This window comes from Ictidomys tridecemlineatus, chromosome 11 (assembly GCF_052094955.1).
Source record: "Ictidomys tridecemlineatus isolate mIctTri1 chromosome 11, mIctTri1.hap1, whole genome shotgun sequence".
NCBI classification, from domain to species: domain Eukaryota; kingdom Metazoa; phylum Chordata; class Mammalia; order Rodentia; family Sciuridae; genus Ictidomys; species Ictidomys tridecemlineatus.
Window position 1 is genome coordinate 43038599 of NC_135487.1, and position 24966 is coordinate 43063564.

Here is a 24966-nt window from a genome sequence, read left to right on the forward strand (position 1 = left end):
GGTCACAGTGCTACTGTTACTGCTGTTATTATTATTTTACTTGAATGCCTGAGATAAGGCACCAGAACCCCATTTCCAAAGCATCAGCAGCTTCCTTTGTGTCACGAAGTCCTAGATATAGTCACACAACCACCCAGCCCTCGCAAGCTCTTATGTTTCCACTCTGTGTGGGTAGACTTGACAAAAACACAGATACAGAAGTATACTCTAAAAGAAGGAGCCATCCACACAACTCAAAATAGGCTGATACTAGTTTTATAACACATTCCTCAAAAGTAAGACACAAGATTAAAAAGCTCAAGTGAGAAAATGATAGACTTTCTAGAATGTATTTGCAGACCGTGTCTGAGATACTGCGCATCTGCGTCTTCCGTACTCCAGAAATCAACAGCTTCTCCTTTCCCGAGTCAGATTTCCTGAGTCAGGACTACCCTCTGCCACTTAATGGGAGAGAAGTCAATTTATAGCTAATGAATAAAATATTAGCCAACTCTGCTAAGTCCTGACAGAGGCCCAGCACTGACTGCTGCCCTGGGACCCACCTGCTTTGTTTACACAAACCGTGGCTGCTTATTCATAAGAGGGATGCCAGCCAGCTTGGTTTACAGGAGAGTGATGACAAAGAATAATTTCTAAACAGCCACTTCTGTTGGGAGCTAATGAGATATTAATATTTCACAGACAACAAGAAAAGGGGAAGCTAAGGGTTGAAAAAAATCCAGACTCATTGAGTCTTCTGTTCATTTCATGCTTTATACAATTTATCTTACTGATCTTCATAACAGTGCTATGAAGGAAATACTATTACCACGTGCCCATTTTACAGATGTGTCAAAGCTCTGAACAGTTGCAGTGAGTCATCTACAGTGTGGATGATGGGTTTGAACTTCTGTTAATATCTGACTTCAGATCTGTACTTGTTTTATGATGTAATGCTGCTTCTCAGATTTAATACAAAAGGGGAGGAAGCCCAGAAAGGAAAGATGGTGCTTGTAGAGGCACTGAGTTATTAACCAGATGGTTAAAAGGCGTCTCTGTAAAAATACAGCTAGAGCACAGAGACTCCTCTTTTATGAACAATGGTTGCAAACAACAGGAGTAAACTTGGAGAAGAGTACAGGACTTAAATGCTTTAAGGACTCTCATGGAAAGAAGAGGTAAGGCAATGTCTGCTGTGCCACAGATAGATCTTGGAGATGGTGGGGAGTTTGGGGTATGGAGGTCGATATTTTTTTTCTCTAGCTTACTTTGAAGTAAGTCAACAACAAGCAAATAAACAAACAAAACAAATGTGCACAGATACATGTAAAATATTTTGTCTTCTTTGTCTACTGCTATATACAAAGGTACTTGGTATATAGGATATATTCAATAACTATGTGCTGAATGAATAAAATATTCCCCAAGAAAGAAAAAATGCTGAACTTTCCAGGTACAATGTTCTCCATCAGTGGATATTTGGAGACTAGGGTTCTAAGCCTGGATTGTTATCCTTGGTAGGAAGTTATATAATAGCCAAGCAAGACACTCTCCAGACGCCAGATACTGCAATAAATTCTTTACAGTTATTATTTCATTTAACCCTCACCACAATGATGCAAATTAGGTCCTGTAAACATTGCTCTCTTATAGAAGTAGAAACTGCAGTCTGCAGAGGTTAGAGCATGCTCAATGTTACAGGTATTAAATGTAGTACTTAGATACCCAGGCTTTCATTAATTTTATACTATGTACCCTAGCTACATCAGATTAATGTCAGTTACCTTTACAGTAATGATATTATATATTCTATTTTAAAATCTATTTTCTAAATTTAATATGGGCATCTCCTGAACATGGGAGATGATCTTCCCAAACAAGCACTAGTTTCCATGGAAATTGTATCTAAGGCTATTGGGCACCATGGCACTTGTGTATTCAAATTAACATCAACAAGACAAAGTCCAAACTCCTCAGCTTAGCGTTTAACATATAGTTGTTCCTCAGCATCTGGGGAATTGCTTCCAGGACCTCTCATGGATAGAAAATCTGCAGATGCCTGAGTTTCTCATATAAAATGGTTTAGAATTTGCATATAACGTATACAGATCTCCAGGGTTTTTTGTTGTTGTTGTTTTTGTTTTTTTTGGTACTGAGGATTGAACCCCCAGGGGCTCTCAACTACTGAGGCACATTCCTATCCCTTTTTAAAATATTTTATTTAGAGACAGGGTCTTGCTGAGTTGCTTAGGGCTTTGCTAAGTTGCTGAGGCCAGTTTTAACTCTCTATCCTCCTGCCTCAACCTCCTGAGCTACTGGGATTATGGTTCCTGGCCAGATCTTTTAAATCATATGTAGATTACTTATAATATCTAATATAATATAAATGTTATATGAAGAGTTGCTATACTATATTGTTTTATAGAAAATGACAAGAAAAAAATCTTTGTATGTTTAGTACAGACACAACTTTTTTCACACATTTTCTGTCTGAGGTTGGTTGAATCCATGGACTCAGAATCCACAGATAGGGAGGGCCAACTACAGGATTCAACATTATCTCTCGCTCTCTCTTTTTTTTATGTTTCTAAAAGTAGTGAGTTTATTTCAAAGCATCACATTAAATTTGAATCCAGTCAACAAAACCATGTCTTCTTATGTGTTGATTTTACAAAGAATACAGACTTGCAAACAACAGATATTATAAAGTAGTTCAAAGTAAAAGGTATCTTTTAAAGCTGGAGATATAGCTCAGTTGATAGGGTCCCTGCCTTCCATGAATAAGGTCCTGGGTTCAGTCCCTAGCACCACATACACACAAAAAAGTTATCTCTTATTTTTTCATATTAGAATGCTTTCTATTTATTTTCTCTTATTTATTACTACACCCCTACTTTCAATCATGTTCTAACTCCATCCTGACTGTCCATTGGTCAATCTGTCCATCCCTCAATCCATCCATCTACCCACTCACCCATGAATCAAGAATGTGGTTATTTTCAGGAACAATAGCCTGCCTGGATTCCACTTGCAGTATATTGAAAAGGAACAAATAAGTAAACCTACCTAATTCCTACTCATCATACAGGATAACAGCTTGAATTACTTCCTCTTCCAGGAAGCCACCCCTAAGAACTCTGTTCCCTCTTTATCTTGTTTCTAATTATTACTATGGCTCATATCATAATTAATATATGATGAAACCTCATTTCAGATGTGAGTTGTATTATAAAGTCAACATAAAAGGACAGAATGATCAAAACTATTCTTATAAATCCTTAGGAAAGGTAGCACCATGTTGGAGACTGAGTTTTCTCTCCCAACAGGCACGTTACAGCAAGTTTGTCACTCATGTTGGTGTGGTTTGCTGTTTCTGAGGTTACAGTGCCATTGCCACCATACCTCAGGGCCAAAATGTGGGGAAAATGCATAAACAACACAGTCCCAGCACACACATGCTCATACCGAGATGGTCACAGCATCACAGCCACGAGACAACCAAGGCCCACCCAGTCTAGCAGAGGTACACTGTCTCTTTAGCAGTCACAGCAGGGTTTGTGCTGAGTGAACAGTGCACTCCACTGCCTGAGCCATCAGCACTATTTTGTCCCTTTCACATACATGCAGCTCCATGGTTTGCCTTGTGCTTAGGACACTTAACTCTTTCAAATAGGCAACTCCATTAAGAGCACAAGAACTGAGTCTAGCACTACACAGATGGACCCTTGTTGAATAAGAGGATCTTATCAATCACTTGGTGTACAGGATTCTCCTGACACTTCAATTCCCTTTCTATACTTTCTCTGCTCTAACTCTACTTAACTCTTTCTAGAATTAAGTAGACATAAAGACAGGTGACTTCATACCGCCTGCCTCTGCCTATGGAGCACCCGTTCCCAAGTCATCATTCATCCTCAATACTCATGTCAGGTGTTTCCTCTTTATTGATGACTTGACTGGATTCATGCCCCTATTCTTCATGCTATCTAGATCCCTGTCATTTGCCATGTAAACCTTTAGTGCCTTTCCACTCTGACCTTGGACTTGGCCATCTGAGTTGCTTTGAGCAATAGAATGTTAACAAAGGTGACACAGCAAAGGATTTAAAATAGAACATAGTAGAACATAATCTAATGGGATTGTCTTGGTTGACTGTTGCCACTTCCAGGAGTGCATTCCTGGGGCTGATTTGCTGAGATGGTTGGTGCCAAGTCCAGGTGCCCAGTCATCCCTGCCCCAATACAATCCTAGATCAGCCAGCTTCATGCTGACCCCCTAGACATGTGAGCAGCCCTAGACAGAATCAGCAAAGCTGCCTGATAGTCCACAGATGACTGAAACATACCAGCAAGTCCAGATCAACTGCACCTCACAGATTCACATTGTATGCTGTTGAAGGTTTGCGTTTATTAAATCGTATTAATGGACCAGTAGATAGTTGATACATCTTTACACTCCTTTGACCCTTCCTGACACTCTCAAGTAGTGACCATTCCCTAACAGGTGCAAACTCTTAATCTTATAATCAACTCTATAACAAATGTAATACACTTTATTATAAACATTTGATGAATGAATCAGTAATATGTTCATTTTTGATCTAGTTTCTCCTTCAAAGACTAACCTTGCACACAAGAACATCCTTGTGAGATAGGCAAGGCTTATAGTTAAAATAATCTGGGCATATCTGGGCTAGAATCATGTCTCAGCAAGTGGCAAATTTCCTGGACCCTCGTGTCTTGAGCTATAAAACCAGGACAGCAGCAGCAACTTTGCCAAGGCTCCAGAGACAACTAAATGACAAAGTCTGTAAAAAGTAGCCAGCTCAATGGGTGTCACTTCAAAGGGCTCATGATTTGGTTGGGTGAATTAATGAACTGACACTTCCACAGCAAAATTCTTCTGAAGCAGCATACCAGAAATAGCACACCCTGTACACCATTACTGATTCCTAACATCACAGCTGCCCAGAGCATTCTATAACCTCTAAATGAATTTATGACTATCAAAGCTCATGTTTCAATTTACTGAACCCATCTGTACAATAAAAAAAGTACTTCAGAGGACCATCTCTGCAACTTAATGTCAGCATAATAGTTAAATGCAGTTTATTTAATCTTTCTTTTAAAACAAAAGTTGCAGATTGTTGCTTATAAATCTGCTCTTCCTGCAACTCTTCTGAGGACAACAGACACTTGACTTGAGCTCCCTGCCTGCTGTTAGGCAAGCAAAGTAGCCTGGTTGATGGTGTGCACTCCTACACAATTAAGGAGCAGGTACTCACCTCTCTGGAGGTGGGCAGTCCTCTTTTACGGTCACTGCAAGAAAAAGAGGCAAAGTTAAAAAAAAAAGTGTTGGCAGCAGTCTGGTTAAAGTGAATGATGCTCATGGCATGGCTGGATCCCAGAGACTAGGTATATGTTAATTCACCTGTGTTCCCAAACACCCCACTCCCCCCATGGTATGGGGGTGGGGCGGGGGTTACGCATCCCTACATGTCACACTCACTCTTGCTTTATGGTGTTTATTTATGGTATGGCCTCTTGCATTAGACTTTGACCTATTTGAGGACTGGAAGCTCTGTGGGATTTATCTCCATCTCTTGCTTCCATCATAGGGCCTGATACTAGCTGCTCAATGAGTGGTCGAAATAACACAGAAGCTTTACTAACTGGGGTGCTGAGCACCATTTCAGTTCTTTCTAGGCATCACCTTATTGTTCTAGCAATAATTCTGAGATTGGAGTTGTAATTATTACCCAATTACCCCCCCCACCCCCGCAAAATGGGTTTTACAGATAAGTAAAAATGAGACTTGGTGAGTACTAGATGGTTAAGGAGATGGGATTTATAAGGCCCCTTTTTATTACAAAGGATTTAATGCTTTGTTCTATGTTGACAATCATCTTCCCTTTCAGAGAGATGGTTTGAGACCTGAATCACACTTAGCCTTCCTTGATGTGGAAGTGGCCATATTACTAAAGGGTACTTATAAGACCTCTATCTTTCTATATAGCATTTTCTTTTAGGATAAGACTTAAGATGATTTAAGTGTGATCCCTAGGCTAGAAACATCAGCTTTCCTATTAATTGGTCAAAAGGCAAATTCTCAGGCTCCATCCCAGACCAACTGAATCAAACTCAGGGAAATGAGGTCCTGCAATCTGAGATTTAACAGGTCCTCTAGGTGATTCTGATGCATACTTAAGTTTGAGAACCACCATATTAAAGAAATTCAACCATGAGGCTGCCCAAAGCAGACAAATGAGCAATCAAAGACTGCATTAGCTCTCTCAAAGTACCATCTGTTGGTGCTGATGGCCACAGTAAAACAAATGTTAGCACAGCACTACATATTGCCCCAAAGTGTATGTTCCCCTTATGTTTCATTAGAGTGAATATAAGCAAAGGCATTTCAAATGTCTACAGATCAGCCTGTGGTGAGGCATGAGAGACATTCCTTTAAGTAGCAGAGCAAGACACAAAATGGCACAGAGAAATGACTTCTAAGGATGGTTCACTTCCTGGGTGGGGTGGGAGAGGCTTTAATTAATTAGTTCAGGCAGATCACAGGAGCCCAAGGGGGACCTCTTAAGAACCTCAAGTCAAGTTCACAATTGCTCTTGTTCTCTTCACTTCCTTTTCTGTTTCTGCACCGATTGTGTCGGCAACTCAGGTTTTGCAAGGAATGCAGAGCCTCACTGCTTCCCTGCTCCGTCCTCACTGTCTCCCTGCTTGGTGACTTTTCATTTTTTTTCCTCTTGGACAGATTCCCAGTGATCAAATGCAAAACCCTCAGGGGGAGCGAGCTGGCCCAGGAGAGATAAGGGGCCAATTCCTGCAGATCTGTCACTTCACGGGCAAACTGCCACAGCCTGTACAGGAGAATAAGCAGTGATGTGGAGCCACGTGGAGGAGAAGTGGTGGGCATTGGAGAGGGAGGTGACACTGGAGATACAGGCACCAGAGCTGTGACCTCCAGCTGGCTTTGTGTGAGGCCCTGTGCTGTTCCTTACCTTTATTTTGGGTCTTAGCAATAGAAGCTGGCTGCCTCTGAAAAGCCTGGAGGTTCACACTCGGAGGCTTTGATGGCTTGGCGGGAGGAGGACCCAGGGACTCAATGGAAGGCAGTGGTTTCGTTTTGGGAAACTGCTTTTGCCTGATATCCGGCTGCTTTTCTGAGACAGGAAAACACATAGGTTATTATTGAAATTCCATGGCTTGTCAGGTGAAACTCAGTCTCGCTCGCCTTCAATCTATTCTCCATGCAGCAGCCAGAGTGTCCCAGTCCAAACTCAAACCAGCACAGGTCACCCATCCCGCTGCCCTCAAGACTTCCTCCTCATCACCTGTTCTCCCCATTTTCTTCCATTTCACTACCACATGGCCCCTACTATGTCTCCAGATTCTTTCCTCATCACCTGGTGTTATGGTTTAGATGTGAGGTGTCCCCCAAAACCTCACAAGTGAGACAATGCAAGAAGGTTTGGAGGAGAAATGAATGGGTTATAGCCTTAATCCAGTGAGTTAGTACCTGATAGGGATTAACTGAGTGGTAACTAAAAGCTGGTAAGGTGTGGCTGGAGGAGGTGGGCATTGGGGATGTGGCTATGGGGAATATATTTGTATCTGACAAGTGGGGACCATTTTCTCTGCTTTCTGATCACCATATGAGCTGCTTAGCTCTGCCACACTCTTCTGCCATGATGTTCTGCCTCACCTTGAGCCCCAAGGAATGGACCTCTGAAACCATGATCCCTCAAATAAACGTTCCCTCCTTTACAGTTGTTCTGTGAGATCATTAAGTTACAGCAGCAACAATGCTGACAGAACCACCCATGTCCTCCTATTTCCCCAGCCTACAGCCCCAGCATCTCTCACTCACATAACTGGCTTCCCCATTCTCCAGGTTTGATTTTGAAAAAGTCCTGTCTCCAAGACTTTGTTCATGCCACTCCTGTTCTGGGGTGCTATTCCCTCTCTTGCAAACTTTGATTCATTCTTCCACAGTTCTGTTGCCAAATGACAGCTCCCCGAGAAGGCTTTTCTTGATTTTTCTAGAAATCAAGTCAAAAATCAACCATTCTCTGTTTACCCTATAGATCATGATGAATGCCCCTACCTCAGGGTCATGGCTTACCAGAGAGGCTAGTCTAGCTTCTCATTAACCATGGCCTCCTGAGGGCAGGGATTGTGTCATATTGGTCTCCTCACACCAAGCAAGGACAGACCATAGCTACTCACTGAATGGATGCCTCAAACACATGGTGTGAAAATAATATGGCAGGGACTATAAAGAGGAGTAAGAATTGATCTCTCATCACCAGAGCTGATAGCCTAGGACTTGATTCAAAGCTGACTTTGTAGAACTTGGCATCTTTTGAGTTTTATGTCCTGGAATTTTCTCAATTTTAAATATTTGTCCTTATGTACTCATAAGTCCAATTCCAACAGAAATTCTATTATTTTTTATATGAAAATTATATCTGCTTCTTGTGAGAATAACACAAATTCTTATATAACCCACGCACCTGAGTTTTGGTTTACATAATACGGTAGTTGACTACATAGGACACCCCACAAACACTAAAGAAGTGCACTCAGTCTTGCCTGTGCCTGTGAGACCTCTGAGAGCTGGGAGGGGACAGAAAACTTTTATCCTGCCCTACCACAGTCATATTCCCAGAAGCTCAGGGCCAAATTCCTGGTCTCGATTCTTCCTAGTCTTTAATTGTAAGTCTCAGTGTCAGAAATTTTGACTCTTTATCCAATTGGGGAGAAGACTTAAGTAAAAATAAACTATCACTTTCTAACTGATGGAATTTTTATCAGTCATGGTGCTAAGCAATTGAAATAGCTATCTCATTTAATTCTCAATAGTTCTATCCAGTAGGCTCTGTTTTTCTTTGTTCTCTCCTATCCATCTTTATTTCTATTTATCCTTCCTCTTTTCCCCACCCCTTCATCAATAACTGTTTATTTACTATATTTCAGGCATTGTTCTGGCAGCTGGGGATAGAACTGAAAACAAGAACAAATGTGGTCCTGTATGTAGGAATGTTCATTCTACTAAGAAGAAACTAATGACAAACAAGAGAGCTCCAGAGATCTCTCCAGCATGTTGACGATGGGGGAGTATGCCAGGGGAAGAAAGGTAGAAGAAAAGTTAGATACAGAGCAAGGACCCGAGAACAGGGCCATGAGGACTGTCAGAGAAACCATATGGGGTTGTAAGCAGGAGATTCCTCCATTGATTGATCCATCCATATAATCACTCATTGAATCAATACTTTTTGAAAACTTGCTCATCTGGCCATATTCTTTTGGGGATATGGTGGTAAGACAGTCTTTACCGTCTTGTAATTTACATCTTATCAAGAGAAGCATATAACAATATACCAGGTAAAAATAAATGATATGAAGAACATCAAAGTAATATAAAACAACAAAGGGTAATGGAACTGGTGTAGCTCTTTTAGACAGAGTGACGAAAAAGGACCACTCAGAATAGAGACTTTGATGAGGGGAGGGAGCAAGACATCCAAGTCCAGGAGGAGGGACTGACAAGGGCAAAGACGTGGGATGGAATCAGCATGGGATAAGGATTATCAAGGCAAAGTGGCATGAGGGGAGAGGGCAAGATAAGCAGGCAAAGACTAAATTGCATGAATCCCTGTTAATGATTGGACTTGACTTTGTGCGGAAGAATGATGTGATCTGATTTATGTTTGCAGGGCGACTCTGCCTACTAGGAAGGGAACAAAACTTAAGAATGTAGAAGCAGGGAGACCCGTGAAGCTACTGCAGTGGCCAAGGTAATAGATGATGGTGTGGCAAGAGCAGGGGGCAGAGTTATATGGAAGTCCGGGGGTTCTGAACTCACCTCTGTGGTAGAACCAAGCAATGACTGATAGATTCAATGTAAAGAATGAGAGAGAAGAAAGCACAGAGCTTCACTCCTGGGTTTCTAGCCTGAGATGGTTGTGATATTTACCAACAAAGTCTGGTGACAGCTCTGATTTGTAGGAGAGCAGACCAGGCTCTAAGAAATTTGTAGATTGCCTGAGTTCCTGCAGTTGTGTAAGAACCAGGTCTAGGAATCATATCCAAGATGCCCAAACTGCATTGCAATGAATTCCAGGAGACTGAGCACTTGACCCAAATTTGAGACTCTAACAGATAGGCCTACAATCCTCAGGCTACATTGCCCAGACCCACCTATGACCACTCCAAATCAACAGGCTTTAGTTAGAAAAACATAATGGCCCTTCCCCGGTTCCCCGGTCTACTTCTTACCTGGGGTCTGGCTGTCAAGCTCACACTCGTAAACAGGCTGGCAGGTACTGCCTGCCAGGCCCCTCTCAGGACTGGAGATTTCCTGGCTCTTCCTGCTGCGTGGAGAAAGTCGAGAAGAGGGGTCTTCAGAGATGGTGAGTGATTTTCTTTGGGCCGTCAAGTGCCTCTGAGAAGGAAGGGTCTGGGCTCCTTTGGTTTCCAGCTTTTTCCTGGGCTTCTCTGGGGCAAGCCCCATGCTTTTTTGCCCTTCCAAATGGAAGGCCTTCCCTCCACAATCAGAGAGGGGAAGGGCAGACGAGGTCTCGTTTCTCTGAGAGGAAACCTTCTCCCAGTTCCTGAGCTTGTCTCTGAAGCTGCTGGAGGCCACCACTCTCTCCTTGGGGGTTACCTCGGCCTTTGATCCAGTCACATCCAACAGCACAGAGGCCTTCTGGAAGTTTCCTGTGGAACACACAGTAGACTTTGCTAGAGGTCCTGGGGAACTTGAACTCTTCCGAATTTCACTCCTCTGGGTCACCTTGGTTTTCTGGGTTTTCTGAGGTGGGGACTCACCATTGCAAGAATATGGTAGGGGCTGATTATGGTTGGAAGAGAGGGGTTTCCCCTTGGCCAGGATCGGAATTGGCCGTGTGCATACCACCTCATCCTTTTGAGAGTCACCTGCTGGGAATTTAATAGGTCCTGGAAGAGTTGGAGCATCAAACTTTTGAAATTTGGCTCGAAGTTCCTTGAAGTTTTTCACTCCTTCCTAAAGCGTTTAAAAAAAAAAGAAGAAAAAAGAAAACAAAACAAACAAAAACTTCATTATTTCAGGAGAAAGAAAGCCAGTGTGATTAGCTGACCTCACTATACATGTTCAAGAGTTTTAATGGCAGATGTAATCCAATCGCTTACTTGTTGGCGATCTCAGTCAGTAAAGCTACTGGCTATGTGAGATGGAAAGAAATGATTGTCTCCTCTTTGAACCACTTCAGCTATGTTTATTTTTTTCATAGCACATAAAGGATACTTGCAGATACTAATAAAGGATCAGGGCTCCCCTAGATAAAGTGTCCATCACTGCCAGACACATAGTAGGTCCATGACAAATAAAAGCTCAATGATCCTTTGGTAGTTTCAGCTCCCCATGGGAGATCTACTCTTCTTTCTAAACTGGGCTCAGACTCATGTCTGAAAGTAGGTTGTGGTGATGTCAACCAGAGCCTGGGGATAGAGGCTTGACTCCTGCTTCATGCTCTTCCTACAGCCCCCCACTTTCTCCCACTGAACCTCGTTTATTTGTGTCAGTGAATCTCATCATCTTTTGCCTTTTTAGCAGGAAGGAGGGCATCTAATGGAGCCTTTTCAAAAAGCAAGAGCCACTACTCTCTCCAGGTCACATTGCAGGTTTCTAATGTCATGTACACAGACCGTCTCCATGGCAGGGACTTCTTAGCTTGCCAGTTGGGGAAATGTTGGGTGACCTTTTCTCACTGTTTATAGTTGACTCACACCTGCCCTCTGAAGATTTAGGGAGGGAGGGAATTGAACAAGAGGCCTAAAGCAGGTCTCTGGGAACTGGCTTGCATTTGTATGCTGGACTTCTCTCTCTTTTCTCCCCTGCCACACCCACATCCCATGGACACTTTTACAGCTCTCTCCACAAATTGCCAGGAGTTGATTTCTTACACTTAAGCCAGCAGACAAGTTAATCCAGTTGTACTTCCTGTCCCTGGACATGGCAGGAGCCTTCACTGGGCATGAAGTCAGGAGGCCTCAGTGAAGCTCAGCCTAGCCCTCTTCTGCTGTGTGCCTTGGGCAAATCATTTCACTTCTCTGAGCCTTATTGTCCTCACTATAAAATAGGACTTCTATTTCTAGTATCAGTTCAGAGTTCTTTTAAGGATAAATAAGGTAACAGATATGCATACCTCAGTGGTAAATGTTTTTTAAATTGTGGCAAAACACACATGACATATAATATGCCATCTTAACCATTTTGAAGTATATAGTTCAGCAGTGTTTAGTAGATTCACAGTTGTGCAGCCAATCTCCAGAACTCTTTTAATCTTTCAAAACTAAAAGTCTATACCTACTAAACAAGAACTCTGCATTCCACCCTCCCACTCTACATTCTCTCCCTCTGGATTTAAATATTGTAGTTATCTCCTATAAATGGAATCATCCAGCATTTGATGTCTGGTGATTGGCTTATTTCACTTAGCACAATAGTTTCAAGGGTTAGCCATGTTGCCGCATGAATTAGAATTTTCTTGCTTCTTAGGTTGAATGATTGTATGTGTACATACATACATACATATATAAACATTCTGTTTATGCTCATCCATCAATGGGTAACTTGGGTTGAACAAGAGCCATAAAAACAGATATTTGCTTTAGCAATTGTGAGTGATGCTCCTATAATCTAGGTATAGAGATTATTCCTTTGAGACCCTGTTTTCAGTTCTTTTGGGTAGGTTCCCAGAAGTGGAATCACACGGCAATTCTATTTTTAATTTTTTTTTGAGAAACCTCCATACTGTTTTCCATGGCAACTGTGCCATTTTACATTCCCAACAGTGTAAAATGATTCCAAAACTTATCTATGTCCTCACCAACACTTATTTTTTATATCATCCCTCCTAACAGGTGTACGTAGGTCAATGACTAATATTCTTGAAGTCATATAATAATGCTTATGTTTAGCTCTTTGTATCTGAAGCCATGTGAAGTACAATGTTATTGCTTAATAGATTTTAATCTCTGTGGAACTGACTGAGCAAAGTCTTAGTAGGAAATGGAATTATGAATTTGATAACCTCCAAACCAAGGTCCTGTGCAGAGATAACAGGTTTGGTGATGGGCAGACCTGATTGTACCTGACTCATTCCTTTTTCAACCAATTTTCATTAAGCATCCACTCTATAGACAGAACACTGTTTGATATAGTCAAGAACTCTGCCCTTAAATATGACATCTTAATGTCAGGGAGAGATGGAAAATAAGCAAACACACAAGACAATGTTAGAGACGAGTGCTGAGTGGAGAATTAAATAGAAGATGCAATGGAGACAGGACTGGATGCTGGCTACTGATTTTCAGGGGAAGAGTGGAGAATTCACTCCTTCTCTCAGTCATGCACCAAATTAGGGGTTAGCCTGGGTCCCTCCAAAACCCCTTCCACACTAACATCTAGATTTTTTTCCCCTTGCTGTAGATGGGAAGAGATATGATACATTTTGTCATTTGTCATTCCCATATGTGGGAATTCAGGGTTGAGCATGAGAAGAGTTTCTGAGAGGTGGCTGAGTGGCCTTCTACTAAACCAGTCTCAATTTTCTGTTCCCACAGCAAATCAGTTCCCCAATTCCCCCAATTCCCCCCCACCTCGTCACATGCACCCATGCACCCATAGATAGATGGATAGAAATATCTTTCTATATTTTTATGTACATATATGTATATAATATATTTTTTGTGTGTGGACGAGGTGTGGTGAGGTGCTGGGGGTTGAACTCAGGGCCTCGTGCATGGAAGGCAAGTGCTCTACCACTGAGCTGCATAGGTAGCCCAACCAATCCTACTGATCTGTAGCCTTAAGCAGCCCACGAGCCTGCCCCTTATTCATGCCATTTCCATTGCCTTCAGGTCTGTCTCCCTTATTACTTGGAATGACTTCTTTGCAGTCTCTCTGGTTCTACTCTGAGCCCTTCTAATCCTCCATTTATTCCGCTGTTAAACAAATCTGTTTAAAAACACAAATCTGATCATGTAAGTCCATTATATGTTTAAAATCCTTCAATTTGGCTTCCCAAAGCTTTTAAATAAGCTTGAACACTTTTGCTTAGCACCCAAGACCCATCCTAATCCCAACCCTGTTAATTTTCTGATGCCATTTTGTCCCAGTGGGCTTTTTTTTCTCTCCATGAATTGTGCACCTGTTTCTCAACCCGTTTTGCTCTTCTATGACCCTGTACTTTTGAATGTGCTATTTTCTCAGCCTGAAATGTCCATCTTCCTCCCAATTTATTGAACAAGCAATTCCTACTTTTTCAAAATTCCACTTGTGTCATTTCAAAAGGCATATTGGTGGCTTACCCTATGCCAGGCTCTGGGGGTACAGAGATGAAGAAGGTATCCCTGACCTTTTGCAGCTCATGGAATGAGGAAGAGAGACATGAACAGATTGTTCTAACATAACAGAGGAAATCATCAATATGTGGCACAAAATCTGCTTATGTGAACATAAAAAAAAGAGACTCAAATGTGACCTAGAGAAAGAAGGCTTTCTGGAGAAGACTTCTCAGCTGAAACATCCAGCCAAGCAAAGAATGGTAGGAAAGGAACCCAGAGAAAGCAGAATGAATGAGGCAGAGCAGGATGAAATGATACGGGAAGAAAGAGCAATTCCACCTTAGTAGAGTCCCAGTGTCCAGAGGGAGACGCTGGAGGAGGTGGAGGCCAGGTCTTCTGAAGGTAAAGAGCTGAATCTTCAACATGAAAGGCAAAATACCAATGTGATGACTCTTGACAGCTAAGTGTGATTTCGGTCACATCTGTCATGACCACTCCTTGTAAAGCAGCCTGCCCTGCTTACCTTACCCTGCGTGTAGACAGTGAACCTTCCCCGAGTGCAGAGACTGTACACCCTAGAGCCACATTTCCCTGGCACTCTCTTGGCTGGAATTCTTCCAAGCAAAGGTGTCCACGGGAAGTGAGGAGATGAGCATGAGCGTGTGTCCCTGGGGAGTGGCCAAGGCCAAGGTTGCTGCATTGTGCAATGGACAGCAACATCCATGGGTTCCCACTGGAATAATTCCATGTGGACAGTAGTCTTTTCTCTTAGCTATAGCAGATGAGCTCATCCCTGGGGCCTCCTAGTAATTTCCAGAATAATCTATAACACATCCTTTCAGTTCAATCCGATAACAAGTTTGTCGGTATTTCAATATTTGGTCACTGCTGTAGCACTAAGAGGTGGAAGCTTATTCGGTCCACACTGGTGAATGAATGAGTCCTCGATGTACAAGCTTTCAGAATCCATGGAAGATAAGAATAGTATCTTGGTCTCACCGGCACTAGCCCGGCAGTTTACAGAGTCTTTGGAGCATAAATGGATCAGTGAATGAATGCTCTGAATAAGTGAGCAGGTTCACATGAACTAAAACTGCTTAGAATTTAAAATTTTTCTTCTATTATCTTTGTGAAGGCAGCTTAGAATGACCACTGAAGTAAAGTATCTAAACACAATAAGGTCAGAAGACAACCTAGAAAATAGCCCTGGAAAACAGCCTGCACACTCCTGATCTGGACCCTGCGAGCCTCAGATACCTCATGTGGAAACACAGGCCAAAACAATACAGAAATATTGTGGAAATAATCTAAGATAAAAGACAGTGGTGTCCTCAAAACAGAAGGGGCTTATCTCTTTGATATGGGAAGGAGGTGGCAACCAGCCACCAGAAACAAAGAAACTGCTCTTTCAGGAGCATGAGACAAGTGGGAAATGGTTTCCAGTTTGCACAACAGTATTCTAGGTGCCATTATTATCACAGCTAGAGGAATATACTTAGTTAAACCAGCAGAACAAAGCTCAATAAAACAAACTTCTCCCAGCCAGTTTTTGTTTTACAGGAATGTAAGGAATAATCATATCAATAATAAAACAGGCACTGTTCTAGTACTTCATATACATTAACTCATTTAAACCCAGTGTATTCCCAACTTACATACACGGGTACTGAGACACTGTGGGCCTAAATGACTTCCCCAAGGACATATTAGGAAGGGTCAGAGCTTGTGCTATATGGCTTCAGAGCTGACGCTCTGTCCTGGACTCCTTCAACCCAAGAATTTGCTTTCTTACATTTAGACAATTTTGGGGGGTTGATTTTATTTTTTAGATCACATAATAGGAAGGCTATAATATCAGCTTTGTGAGAAGAAATTCCCCCTTTTTAGTTTCAGACACTTGATAACTATATTTTTTTCTATTCTCTTCTCATCAACATCAACTCGTGTGTGTGTGTGTGTGTGTGTGTGTGTGTGTGTGTGTGTGTGTGTGTGTATTTTCCTTGTGCTGGGAATTGAACCCAGGGACCCTCTACCACTGAGCTGTATCGCTCCTTTTCCCTTTTTGAGACAGGGTCTTGCTCAGTTGCTGAGACTGGCCTCTAAAATTTTCAGTCCTCCTGCCTCAGTCTTCTGAGTTGATGGATCATAGGTTGTGTGCTACTGCCTGGCCATATATATATGTTATCTTAAGTAATCTCTGCAGCAACCCTATAAAACAGGCACCATCACTGCCTCATGTTACATGTAAGCTTGGGGGTAAAGAAAGGTTAACTCATGCCCCAGTTTACATAGAAAGTGGTATAGGAATTGGAATCCAAGTCTGTATGATTTCAGAGCTCCTTTTAGCTGTTCTGCTTATATTCCTTACTTATAAATTTAGCTCTAATTTTTAATTCTTTGGCTGTATCATAGAAATTTCATAGATAAAAGATAACCAATTTTGAATATGTTACATTTGCTTTAGAAATTAAGCAGTAATCACTTGATCAAAACAAACAAATTAAAATCCCAGGAAACCAATCTGCATTTCCTTTTAAATACTCTCTCAGACTTTTTTGTTATTTATACTGACATGGGAAAAAACATTGTTTCTGATATAATTGACATAAGGTTTAAATGTGTAATAAATTACATGGCTTTTATGACTATGTAGTCTTGGATTTTCAAGATAGTTCTGATTCAATGTAATTTAAAAGGTGGTATGCAAATGCAAAAACAAATGATAAAACACAATTCAGTGTTATACCCTTTCAAAATAAATTTGCAAATGAGAAAAATTCTGTTATGAACCATATGTCCTTATATTTGGTTTATAAAGTATGATATGAATGGTTGCTCCATGCTCTCCTCAGCACATCCTCATGTGGAGGGCTGAGAGGTATCCTCCTTCTGTGTCACAGCTCTCAGACTCACACCTATGATGGCACACATCACACCCTGTAGCAAGATGACATGGAAAAGAACCAAAGGTGAGCACATAGATCAGAAGTGACTCAGCATGTGAAAGCTGTCATAAAAACATATGTAAAATAAGTTCCAAAAGGAGAGGATGCAACTTCAATGCATACTTTGATTTAAAAAGAAACGTTAACTAGTTTTGAATTTCTGCAAGTTTTCTGAATATTGTCCTCTACGGGGAAAAACACAGGCAATGTTGATAGCATGGCTTTATCACGGGTCTGAACACTCTTCTCCTGGTGAGCAAAGACTTTCACCCTAAGTAATATGCCAGCTCAAGATCCAAGACACAGACGGGGCAGCAGAAGCCAAGGAATTATGTGCCCAGGAAGGGAGGCAGTAATAGCTATCAAATCCTAGCTGGGATGGAAGAGAGTAGACGTTTTTAAAAATAGCATCTGAGACACCTTCATGAATAAAAGGGCTTCACTTCAACTTTTGCCATTCCAGGGGCTATGATAATGGTGAAGCTGTCTTCCTAGTGCCAGTGATTAATTCCTAAGCCCCCTGGGCAGGGTCAGGCATAAGAACAGCAGGGCAGAGAACACCGTTTGATTTCCTCTCACCTACCCTGGTCAGAGACACAGAATGGGAAGGTTAGAAGTTTCCATCACAAAGATATAAGGACCAATGCTTGTTCCTGCTGACCCTCAGGCAGGAGTGCAGACCCTGGTAAGTGCTAAGTGGTCATATCTAGAGTTCCTGGAGCTACCAGTAAAATCTCTCACTCCCCAGCCAGGACACTGCCCACTGAGGATGTCAAAGGCAGTTGACAGAGTCTGACCTATGAGACTGCTCTCCTCTGTTGTGCTTATCCCACTCCAACTCATCAAAACTGTTCTCTGCTGTCCCTCATCACAGCACCCTGTGGATGATCAGTAAAGCCCCTGCACTCCCAATCCTAAATGGTAGGTAGGCAACAGCCAGCGAGTCCATGACCCACCTCCCCTAAAACATCAGGCCATCACGGCTTGCATTACAGTAAGTCGGGGTCATTGTCAAAAAGCCAGGCCAGTCTGTTAACACAGAGCTCTGTCCCCCTCAGACCGGTTTAACATCCTTAACTAAATCCCACTTCTCATTCTTCCCTCCCCACTCCTTCCCCTGAGCTCTCTGCTTCTGACTTGGTCTCTGTTAACTTGGTCTCTGCCACTTGGTCAGGGGTCAGCAAAATTGCTGACCTGTTCAATCTCGTCTATGAATGTGCCCTCCACCTTCTTCTCTAACTTTAACTGGTGCCTGCCCTGGAGAGGGGCTCCTTTGATGCTTTCATGCATATCCCTTCGTCCTTCTCTGCTCTTCTCCTCCTGGGCCAGGTGGGGGATAGTGTTTTCCCAGCTCCCCACTGATGCTTCCAGATCATTCCTTCTTCCTCAGAAATACCATCTCCTGTGAAGAGGATGCCAAACTAAGCCCACTGCTCCCTTTGGAGAACTTTTAAATATCACTGGCCATTACCTTTATTTATTGAGGAATTTTTGCCTCTGGCTCACTCCTCACCCTCCTTGACTACTTGCATGGCAATAAGCAAACTCCAATCCATGTCGATAATCCTTCCAACATCCCGGTGTCACTTCTGATAATCTCGCCTACTATCCGGCCTCAGTCACTGATTTCCAGAGATATTGATCATCTTCAAAGTGTCAATTTAGATATCCTACCCTTGGATCCTATCTTACTACTTATCTTATCTTAGTACTGCAAAACCAGTAATTCATTGGCCTCAAATTTAGTTCCATTGATCATCCCTATAATGGCTTTCTGGAATACCATTAAAGTCTCATTCAAGGCACTGATTTCCCCAACCTCCTATCCTCCTCCAGGTCTGGACCACATGCCTCGGGCACTTGTCTGGGGCTACTGATCTGCCTTGGTGTTCACCACACTCCAGCTTATCATAACCATTCACTGGTCTGCTTTCCCATCAAATTTCATCTTTTTCAATTTGGAAACTATGTCTTTCCCTCACGGTGTCTTCAGCTGAGAGCTGAACAATCTAAACAGAACAATTCAAAACATTTGATCCCCCTTTAGTGAAGGCAGTATGTAAAGAGGGACCTAAACATAGTACTGCATAGGGTGTCCAAAGATACACAGTGGAATCCAGAGTTAGTCTGGCAAAGCTCTTCTAGGGAATCCTTTCCAGAGGAAGTAGAATTGAATGGCGAATGGGGTTTCATTGGAGAGAGGGTGCGCCAAAGACATATCAGGCTAAAGGAACAGCACAGGTAAAGGCATGGAGGCGGGAAGGGCCATTGTGATTCCAGGTGACCGGATCAGAACAGCAAGAGGGTAGCTCAAAAGGGAAAGAAAGAAGAAAGTTGTTATTCTTCCCAGAAGCCATTGTAGTTAGGGCCTTTGAAAACTTCACTCAAGGAAGTAATGAAGACACTCAGTTGCCTTCAGGGCAATAAGGAAAGCAGATATACTGGTGCAGAGGGGCTCTCGGTGGAGTTTACATCATACCACTTTGCCACTCTTTAGTCTCTATCTGCCTGTGCTCTTCTCGACATGCAGATCTTTCCATCCATCCACCCATCTACCCTTCCACCCATCATCATTCATAGAACCATTAAAATTTTCATCCAAGAGTCCTAACAGTACTATGGCTTTATAATTGATCATCTCCCCAGTGACTGACAGGAAAACTGTGTCAACACCCCCACCTGTCTAACCCCTTCCAGCCACCTCTTCCTTCCCCTTCATAAGGATTAAGTTCTTCTTCCATCTTTGAAAAGTTGTTTGGATTCCCTAAGATCTAGCTTTAACATCAACAAAACAACCCTAACTTAGGTCTACAATCTTCATATGAAAAGGGGAGCCAGATATGTTTTGGAATTCAGAAAATTTCCAGTTTTAGAAAGAATTTGTATAACAAATTCTATATACAGACACTCAAGTGTGGTCTGAGGCAGCACGCTGCAGTCAAACCTGTGACTATTTCTGCAGCAAAACACAGTAATGTTTCATCTAATTCAGGATAAATAAAGACCATAAATTGTCTCATATTGGTTCAGTTAGGCTTTTGATGTCACAACCATTATGACAAATTAGTGGTTTTCAGAGCTTATTAGATTTTGGGATTATGGAAAAAGGTGTCATGGACTTGCTCCTATTCATTTCCTAGGATTTTTTTCAAGGGTTAAAGAAGAGGAAGAAAAAAGCAAATCAATTATCCAGCTTCAGGCATAATAAATGGTAGCTCTGACTGTGGATACTCCCTAGTCCCATAGTTGTCTTCAACTGAGATATTTGTAATCATTTTCTAACTGGCCACTCAGCCTCACCTAAAGACCTCTTCATTGATCTGATGTCTCTAAAATATAGTTGCTTTCTAAAATTTCACTGTTTTTGAAAAAAAATTTTCACAATTAGTCAACAATTAAGATGATAACTTCTTCATCTCCTTGATCTGGTCCTAATCCACTGTTCTCTCTCTTTCTTCTCTCTTCTCTCTCTCTCTTTCTCGATGCTGGGAATTAAACCCAGGGCCTCATGCAAGCTAGGCAAGCACTCTACCACTGAGCCACCCCCTCCCCATTGTATCTCAGGCTCCCCCTGATGTGGGTCATGCTTTCTTACATCCCACCCTAGCCTATGCTTTACCCACCATCTGAAATATCTAGAATGTCCTTTATAGATATCAACTATCCAAATTTTTACTCATCCTTCTAGGCACAGCTCAAATGCTCCCCTGAAGCCTTTATCATGGTCCCCTTCAAAATTTAATCCTCTGCCCAGGCCTCTTCTGACGATGATTGTTATCCTTGGTTCGTATACTGGGGTATCTCAGGGAACCCAGAACTTGCTCCACTGAAACAGAATCTCTGGGGAGTCCTCATTTCATGAATCATCTTGAGCTTATTATATTGCCAGCTCAGCATCTGGCCTAAGAATTCACCTGGAAATATCTTACAGCTTTTCATCTGTAAATCTCATTCGGTCTTATACCTTTTGACACTTTTCTTGTCTTATGACAACTACTCAAAGGGATGTCTCATCCTCCCATCTCCCATGAGCTTCTTAGGGCAGGCAGAAAAGCATACTCATCTTGATAGAGCCCACAGGTTCAAGCATGATGGTGGACTCCAAGTGCTCAGTAAATATTTACCAAAGTAATACTGAAAGCATGAATGAAGAGATTTCTAGAGTAATAGTCTAGAGGAAACTCTCTTTTAAATGGCTTTCTCAGAGAACTAACAATTCATCTCACATCAATGATGCATCTAAATCGTGTTCCAATCATGCCACCCTGATTTAAAACTCCTCAAAGGTTCCCCTGTAAACCTGATAAGATTTACAATCCTCAGCTGAACACCTAAGGCTCTCTCTGATCTTGTCCTCCCTGCATCTCCAGCTTCATTTCCTACCATTTCCTGCCTCCAACTCAGCCCATCTGGAAAACCAGACTTGCCTCCGTACCTTTGCTCATGCGGTTCACTCTACCTGGAATGCCCTTTCCATACCTTTATTTCATTTATTTATTTTTATGTGGTGCTAAGGATCAAACCCAGTACCTTACACATGCTAGGCAAGTGCTCTTCCACCGAGTTATAGCCCCAGCCCCTGAATGCCCTTTCTGTACGTATTTGCTGGGCTAACTTTGTTCATATTTTGATCAGTCTCTCCCACAAGTGCAATTGCACTGTGCTCTCATAGCAGCCTCAGCTTACCCCTATCTTTCCAGTTACCTAATTGTATTTTAGTGATGTATATGGGTGTCTGCTTACCCACACCCACTCACACGGCGAGTCCTCAGAGGTATGGACTGGATTAATTTTTTTTTCCACTTATACTTCTCTCATTGTACCTGGACACAGAGAGATAGACAATTCATGTCATTTTTAATTAAACTGAACTGACTAAAAAGCCTTTGTATGTATTTATGAATGAAAGATGAGGGAAAATTAGGAGCAGTTCTAGATAAAAGAAAGGTGCATTAATTCTTAGAACATGACCCTTTTTTACATTGCATTTCCAATCCTATGCATAGCCACATGTGTATGTTGACAATTACTCTAATCCTTACAACTGGCTTCTCAGCTTGCTCCCAAAGAGGAAGACAAAAACCAAGTGCCTGAATTTCCTGAGGTTCGCTCAGGTCACAAAACATTTGAGCGCTGGAGCTGAGATCTGCGCCCAGCGAGGACGCATGCCCCACACAGCCTGTGACGTGCTGAAACGAGTCTGCTCCAGCGCACCTTTTCCTTCACGACAGGGGCTCCCTCTTCTCTCTCCAGATCCATCCCTCACTTATTTGTGGAGTGCCTACTGTGGACACCATACATGAATAAGACACACGCCTCGCCCTCCTGGGGTCCAGGCTTGTGAAAAGACCGCTTAGACAGACAGTGACAGCAACCCAGGGTCACCGCTGTGACAGGGCCGCACCAGGGGCAGCACAGGGAAAAACCTAATTGGGTTTGAGTAGCAAGGGGACGTTTGCAGACAAAGCAAGAGATGAAGAAGAAAGAAGAGCGTGACTGTCAAAGTGTGGGGCATTTAGGTTGAGGAGATGAACCTTAAAAGACGGGAGGCTTGAGAGATCCTGGCCAATGGAGATTCCAGAGCCTGAGACAGGAGAGGAGGAGAGGTGAGAAATGGGGCTGGGCTGCACCCCAGCTGTGCCAATCATTGAAACAAACTTATCAACCCAAATGGGCATTTTCATGGTTCTGACTGCACGCAGGGATGGTGACTATGACAATGATATTTTTGAATCTCCGATTTCCCTTACTTAAGGCATGGGCCTGTAGAGAAAACCCCAAGCAGTGTGAACCACCAAGAGAGGCAACCAGTCATTGCAGACAGACGAGGTTAATGATGTCTTTCAGGAAATCCTGCCCCCCCCCAAATGATGCAATGGGGATTGGGATTGTTTCCACGCACAAAAAGGTCGCTTTGTGGCACTTTGTGGGTGGAGAAAGGCTCTCAGAGGAAAAATTAGACTCTCTGTCCACAGATGCCTATTTTAAAATGCAGCTCCCTGCAAAGGGGCTCAAGTTTAGCTTTGTTGGCAGCCTGGGGATTGGGACCCGACGTCAGAATTTATGGTCTCTACCAACAGGCCAAGTTCTCCGACTACCTCCCTGATGGCTGTCCCCCATGCTCATTGGCACTGCAGAACCTGGGGCAAGAACGGGACTGCCCGCCAAAGAGATGGGAAAACAGACCACAGAGCTGTGCTTCTGTGAGAGGGCTTCCTGCTCTCCCCGCTGCCCTCCGTCACCCCGACAGAACAGTCACTCAGTGTCCTTTGGGTTGATGGACAGTTACATGTAAAGTGCAATTTACTGAACTCCAGAATAAGAAGGGCTGAGTGACCTCTTTGAGTCCCTGGATTGCTCTCAGCCCACAGTACATGTTGTAAACTCCTTAGCCATTTTAATTTCTTGGATTTTTTTTTTTTATGTAAGAGTCCCAGCCACAGGAAAAAACAGTAAAAGAAATCAAAGACACCCTTCTAAATGAAACCAGGCCCCCCCCCACACACATATTTTGGGTGGTGCTGGGGATTGAACTCAGGGCATTGAGCATGCTAGGCAAGCACTCTACCAACTGAGTTACATCCCAGCCCAACATTGTGTATTTTTGTATTTTGCATTTTATAGAAGAGAAAACAGTCCTTTTTTTTTTTTTGTCTATTTAATACCTCTTTCCATGATAATAACAAGGGATGTCATTTTTAAGATCTGCAGTGCCAGAGCTGGGGTTGTGGCTCAGTGGTAGAGCACGTGCCTAGCATGTGTGAGGCCCTGGGTTTGATCCTCGGCACCACATATAACAAATAAACAAACAAACAAATAAAATGGAGGTATTATGTCCATCTACAACTAAAAAAAAAATTTTTAAAACAGATCTGATGCCAATTTCCTTTATATTCACCATCACTCCCTCCCCGTCATCCCTACCACCGACACCCCATTGCTACACCGAAGCCATTACTGACCTTGGGCTGCAGCAACTGCTGCTTCCCAGATATAACCCCAGATGCCCCTGTCAACCCAGAACAGCAGGTGTAGCTAGCCCCATTTTACAGATAAGAAAACCAGTGCTAGGAGAAGTTTAGCCTAGAGACCGAAAACCTTGCTCATTAGTCAGCTAATCTGTGTTTGGATTCTGGACCTTTGATTTACAGTGGGCAGTTTTGAATTTAGTCTTCATCACCTTAATTCCCATCAATAAAATGGAAACAATAGTAGTGTTTACTCTATTGTCAGTTAATTCCGGCAATCCATGTTGTGTGTCATCATAGAGCCTGGGTGTGGTCTCTTCTCTCCTAGGGCTAATTGTCATTATCACTGGTGCCATCAAGCTCACAATAAGAGACAAGTTTAGATTTAACTGTGAGGACTTTGGTGTATGCATGTGTCCCTCTCCCCAACTCCCAACGCTTACCTGCTGGAAATTTATCTGCAAATTCAGATATTAATGTATTTAAAGGTAGAACTTTAGGTAGATAATTAGGATTAAATGAAGTAAGTGGGATTGGGAGGCATGATGGTATTAGTGGATTTTAAGATAAGGAAGGGAGATAGAAGCTAGCATCCTTGCTCCGACTTACTGTGTGACATCCTCCATCACATTAAGATGCAGCAAGGAGGCCCTCACCAGATGCTGGGCAGATGCTGGCACCATGCTTAGATTTCCCAGTTTCTAGAGCTGTACTTTTTGTTTTTTA

The 24966-nt window shown here is 42.5% G+C and overlaps 1 protein-coding gene across 3 annotated transcripts in view; it reads right to left on the reverse strand.

The window, feature by feature from the left end:
- The window catches only part of Fyb2 (FYN binding protein 2), a 94006-nt gene that overhangs the window by 55954 nt on the left and 13086 nt on the right, over positions 1-24966 (reverse strand). For 2 of the 3 annotated variants that reach the window (XR_013427807.1, XM_078026340.1), the window contains exons 2-4: positions 10275-11022; positions 6995-7156; positions 5264-5297 (exon numbers count right to left, since the gene is read on the reverse strand). Coding sequence is in view for 2 of the 3 variants with exons in the window: in XM_078026340.1 (XP_077882466.1) it covers positions 5264-5297; positions 6995-7156; positions 10275-11022 (944 nt within the window). In the remaining variant the exon portion in view is untranslated. The remainder of the gene's footprint in view (positions 1-5263; positions 5298-6994; positions 7157-10274; positions 11023-24966) is intronic. The other variant, XM_078026341.1, reaches the window with a different exon arrangement.